Source organism: Manacus vitellinus, unplaced genomic scaffold, assembly GCF_001715985.3.
Source record: "Manacus vitellinus isolate BGI_N305 unplaced genomic scaffold, ASM171598v3 scaffold_84_pilon, whole genome shotgun sequence".
Lineage (NCBI taxonomy): Eukaryota > Metazoa > Chordata > Aves > Passeriformes > Pipridae > Manacus > Manacus vitellinus.
Genome location: NW_021940840.1, coordinates 19,654 through 25,103, shown reverse-complemented (window position 1 = coordinate 25,103; position 5,450 = coordinate 19,654). Strand labels below are relative to the sequence as shown.

The following is a 5,450-nucleotide window of genomic DNA, read 5'->3' as shown; positions in this document are numbered from 1 at the left end:
CCTGGCCTTGGACACTTCCAGGGATCCAGGGGCAGCCACAGCTTCTCTGGGCAACCTGTGCCAGGGCCTCCCCACCCTCACAGCCAGGAATTCCTTCCCAATATCCCATCTAAATCTTCTCTTTTAGTTTGGAGCCATTCCCTGTGTCCTGTCTCTCCATCCCTTGTCCCACATCCCTCTCCAGCTCTCCTGTAAGACCCAAATATTTTGGACTTTGGCATTCTGCCACTGCTTTCTCAGGGCACAGACACAGTTTTACCACCTCAGACAACCTGAAAATCACCAATTAACCCACACCAGCCCCTCATTTTCCTCACAAAACCCCCTTACCCTGAGAAGCCACAGCCCACAGCCCCAGCATCCCAAAACCCCACTGCCAGGAACTTTCTGGAAGCAGCATCCAGAGGAGGACTGTTTACAGTGAGAGCACAGGCAGGGCAGGCTGAGGCCTGCAGCATCTCCTCAACAAAGGCAGGAAAACAAACACCACCACCCCCCCTCCTCAGCTCCAAAGTAAAAGAAATCCAGTTGATTTAACAAGTCCAGTCCCATCCTTTCAGCTTTTCCGAAAAATAACGGCACCAGGCTGACCTGGGAAGCCTCTCAGAGGCATTGCTGAAGCCTGATTTTAAATCAGTAATGCTGGCAACAAAAGAAAAGCACTTTCCATTTGCTTGCACGTAAGAGAAAAGGTCAAAAGAGACACATCAGGCGGCTCCTGATGTTTTCTGTGCCTTCCCTTTTCTTAGAATTTCTGTTTGGTTCAGGCAAAAAAAAGCTCCAGAGCTTTAGGATTTGGTTCTGAACGGTCTGACAGGAATCTCCAAGGTCCCCAAAACAACTCCTGTATAATTTAGTGAGCATTTGGCTTGTCACAAATTGCTAAGAACCTTCCAAGCAAGTTTTCAAATTAAGGAGGAGAGACTTAAGATGGAAAAAAATAGCAATTGAAAATATTGTTAGAAAACCTGACTGACTAAAAATATAAACCAAGGAGCAGCCAAGCTGGTCTCAGGGCTTATTCCTGGGGACCAGTGAAAATAACAGCTCCTCCATCACTTCTTGGTTTTAATAAACATGGGACACACTTTCCCTTGAGGCAAATTGTGCTGCAGCTTTTTATTTCAATTCCCTAATTTGCAACCCAAACACACTCCCAGCAGCAGAACACGCTGTGCCCTCCCAGGGCACTCCCACAACACCAGGGCCCTTCCCGGGGCTCAGCAAAGAGGAAGAGGGTGAGAGGAGGAAGTTTGTGCAGCAGATTCATTAAAAACCCCCAAAAATCCAGCTTTCTGGTGTCCCTTTAGGATCTGAAAGAACACACAAGGCTGTGAACTGCCCATTCCTGTCTCTTCCTGGCCCTGGCCTCCCAAACCCTTCCCAATCCCAGGGAACCTAAACTGGACTCCCACCTGGCAATAACCTGAGTGAATCACTAGAAAATCAGTTTTTATGGTCATTATTCCTCTTTCCTGTTCTCTGAAAGGCCAAGTCCTGAGTGTTGCTCAGGAGGGTGAAGGGGGTGATGCCCAACAGGATGAGTTTTAGAGCCTCACACGAATTTAAACAGCCCAAACACTTCCATGTGAGCCACCACAGCCATTCCAGAGGGAGCACTGACACCAGAAGTTAAATAAATCCTTACTGTCACTGGCCAAAGCCTGACTACATCCCAAAAAAGCCTGTTCTTTGCCTAAGTACAGCCTGCAGTGTGTGCTGCAGCCACAGCCCTGCCCTGGGCTGTTCCTGTTGGACTTGGAGCCACAGGATGGTCCTCCCACAGCTGGACCCCCTTTCCCAGGGCTGGATCCCCTCTCCCAGTGCTGAACCCCCTTTCCCAGTGCTGGATCCCCTTTCCCAGTGCTGAACCCCCTTTCCCAGTGCTGGATCCCCTCTCCTAGGGCTGAACCTCTTTTCCCAGTGCTGGATCCCCTTTTCCAGTGCTGAACCTCCTTCCCCAGTGCTGGATCCCCTCTCCCAGTTCTGGATCCCCTTTCCCAGTGCTGTTCCTGGGAGCACAACCTTTGCCAACACCTGGCTCTGCACAGGCAAAATGAGATAAAAGGGAGGGGGGGGGAAAAAGCCTCTCTGGAATTTTCAAGCTTCAGCTCTAGATGGAGCATTTCCCTCGTGGCAGCGTGTGCTGAGCAGGAAGGGTTTGCACCAAAGGCAAGGCAGGGATTTCCCACTCCCCTGGGCTAAATTTCCACCCCAAAATCTGAGTTTAGGCAATGTGGGAACCCTCAGGAGCTGTGGGTTTGAGGGGGAGATTTGTATTCCATCACTTCTCTTCCCTCCCCTCCCAGCTGAGTCAGCTGCTGGAGGAAAAGGGAACAGAACAACTGCTTAAGGTGTTCAAATTTCCCTCAAAAGGAGCCAAACAAGCCCCTTCCTGAAGTCCAGGAATTCTCCAGGTGGAGGGGAAGCTTGTAGGGTTTGATCCTCAGAGAACATCAGCTGAAAAGTCTCGATTCAGAGAGATTTCTGCTCTCCAGAGGGATTTATTCTGACAGAGAGCTGACTCCTGCTTGGCCTGTGTATCCTGGAGGGGCTGGAGCAGGGATGCAGACCCTCCCTCCTGGAGAGGCTGGAGCAGGGATGCAGACCCTCCCTCCACTCTATTTTGGAATAACAGGTTATCATGGCAGCTCTGAGCTCATCTGAAATTCTAAATCCATCAGGAATTTAAATATACAACCCCCTAAATCTCCCAGGTAAAGGGAAGGGGGGGCCTGGCTGGTCTTAGAGAGCAACTCCCACTTCCAGGAGATCCACACCTGGACATTCAAATGCTCTTTATTTACTCCTGTAATTCATGCTCATATATTAAAGAGTAAACCGTGACCACAGGTCTGATGGTGCCCAGTGATCCCTAATCCAGCTGCTCCCAAACCCAAACCCTTTTTTCTCTGGAACAAAACGACTGGGTGGCTCCAGGACAACTTTTCCTACAGCTCCAGGGAGGGAAGGAGGGTGGTAACTCTCTCCTGGGGTGTCCCAGGAGTCGGTGGAAGGTGTTGGGAAAAAAAGGCACCACCTCTGCCGTTCCCAGAGCCCTGGGAAGGTGTATCCACACAAAACTTGGATTTCCTTGACCACCCAAACCCCAGGCTGTCCAGCCAAAAAAAAAAAAGGCACTTGGCTTTAAGGAATTGCAGACATCTCTGCTCCAAAAAAAGAAAAAAAAAAAAAGGGATGCTCAGGAAAACCAGCTTAGGATTGAAGGAGAGGAACCGCACGTCCCTCAGGACACGTGGATGTCTGGCCCTGGCAGCACCCTGGGATTTATGGAGCGTGAAAGGCAGGGAGAGGGAGAGAGAGAGAGGCTGAAGGCTCCTCAAGGAGAGGCAGGTGGAGGAAGGATAAATCCAGCCTGGCTCTGTGCCCAGAGAGCAACATCAACAATCCTGCCCAGGTACTTGAAGGTCTGATCTTTTGCTTGGCCACTTCCTGAGCTGGGTTGTTTGGTTTGGGGTTTTTTGTTGGTTTTTTTTGGTTTTTTTAATGGATGAAAAGAAAATGAAGCTTTTTGCCTAAATAAAAAGCTGAACATTATTATTATTCCTCCAGCAAATCTCCTCTTAAGGGAGAAGGAAAAATATAAACAGCAGCCATTTCCTGTGACCCCTCGGGGACTGGGATCCGTAGGAAGCACTGAGGGACGTAAATATTTCTAAGAAAGGAGTTTTGGAAGTTCACAAAACCTCCCTGCTGCCAAGTTTTGTCTGGATACTCTTAATTGAAAGGAAGAAGACCCACAGATAACCCACAGTGACACCGGCTCTCACGTGGAGGAATTTTCCTGATCTGTGTAAAAGGATGTTAAGTATTTAAATTTTAACTGGAGAGGGTATTTGCTCTTCATCTTTTCCTCAGGAAGAATTCCTGAGTGGTTTCTGTAGCCAGATATCCCACTGTGTGTCCTGGCATTGCCTTGCCTTGGGAGGGATTTAATTCCCACTGATATTGGGAATGTCTATAATGTCTCTCCTACAAACCCAAAAAACACCGGGAAGGAAATCTGCTTTCTAAGTCTCCCAAATATTCAGCCCAAATATACATTAAATAAACATGAACTAAATGATGTCTCAACAGTTTTCAGCATCAGACGCTCCTCTGGAGGAAGTTCCAGCTCCAGGAGCACTCGTTGGGATAGTTTATAGCCTGTCAGGGAACAGTGTCTGCACTGGAACCCCAAAGCAGCACGGAATGTGCAAAGCTGGGGTCAGGATGCTGTTTATCCCTTAGGAAATGCTGGGATAACGGGCTGGAGTCACCCAGAATGTCCTGGCATGGCTGTCAGCGCTCAGGATGGTATCCATGGGGGGATTCTGGGCATGTGGAGATGCCAAGTTGCTCCTGTGGGAGCTCTGGCACTGGAGGGACACCTCAAGGGCTCCCAGCCCGGGCTCAGCCAGGATGAGGCAGCGTTTTCCAGGCCAGAGTGAGCAGGATCAAACCTGGACCTGCCCCTTCCACTGTGGGATGCACACAGGGAGAGGGAACAGGATGAGAACAGGCACATGGCACTGCCACTGGACTGCCAGGGAAGGGAAGTGCTGAGGATGGGGGTTGTGGAGAGCAGCTGAGGACACTGCTCCTTGGGAGCCCAGCATGTCCTGAGCCCCCAAACCCTTCCCTGAAAACTGAACTGCTCCATCTGTCCACGTTTATGTGGGGCTGCCCCAGCCCTGGGAGTGCCCAAGGCCAGGCTGGACGGGGCTTGAAGTGACCTGGGCCAGTGGAAGGTGTCCCTGCCCACGGCAGGGGGTGGACTAGTTAATGTTTAAGGTCCCTTCCAACCCAAACCATGCCAGGAAGGACAATGACCTGCTGGAGCGAGTCCAGAGGAGGCCACAGAGATATTTCAAGGGCTGGAAAACTTCTCCTGTGAGGAAGGGCTGAGTTGGGATTGTTCACCTGGACAACAGAAGGCTCTGGGGAGACTTTAGAGCACCTTCCAGGGCCTGAAGGGGCTCCAGGAGAGCTGGAGAGGGACTGGGGACAAGGGAAAGAGGGACAGGACACAGGGAATGGCTTCCCACTGACAAAGGGGAAGGAATTCTTGGCTGTGAGGGTGGGGAGGCCCTGGCACAGGTTGCCCAGGGAAGCTGTGGCTGCCCCTGGATCCCTGGGAGTGTCCAAGGGCAGGTTGGATAAACTTAAGTCTCTCCCAACCCAAACCATTCCATGATGGACACAGACCTGCTGGAGTGATCCAGAGGAGGCCATGGAGATGCTCCAAGGGCTGGAGCACTTCTCCTGTGAGGGAAGGCTGAGAGAGCTGGGATTGTTGTGCCTGGAGAAGGCTCTGGGAAGACTTTAGTGCCCTTTCCAGTGCCTAAAGATGCTCCAGGAGAGCTGGAGAGGGACAAGGAGTGACAGGACAAGGGGGAATGGCTTCCCACTGCCAGAGGGCAGGCTCAGATGGGATACTGGGAAGAAAT

At 51.0% G+C, this 5,450-nt stretch overlaps 1 protein-coding gene across 1 annotated transcript in view; it reads right to left on the bottom strand.

Annotated features, from left to right (window-relative positions):
- EWSR1 (EWS RNA binding protein 1) overlaps nucleotides 1-5,450 on the bottom strand; it is a 22,816-nt gene that overhangs the window by 11,800 nt on the left and 5,566 nt on the right. Inside the window, exon 5 of the mRNA XM_029964899.1 lies at nucleotides 3,792-3,810. Within this exon, the coding sequence (XP_029820759.1) occupies nucleotides 3,792-3,810 (19 nt within the window). The remainder of the gene's footprint in view (nucleotides 1-3,791; nucleotides 3,811-5,450) is intronic.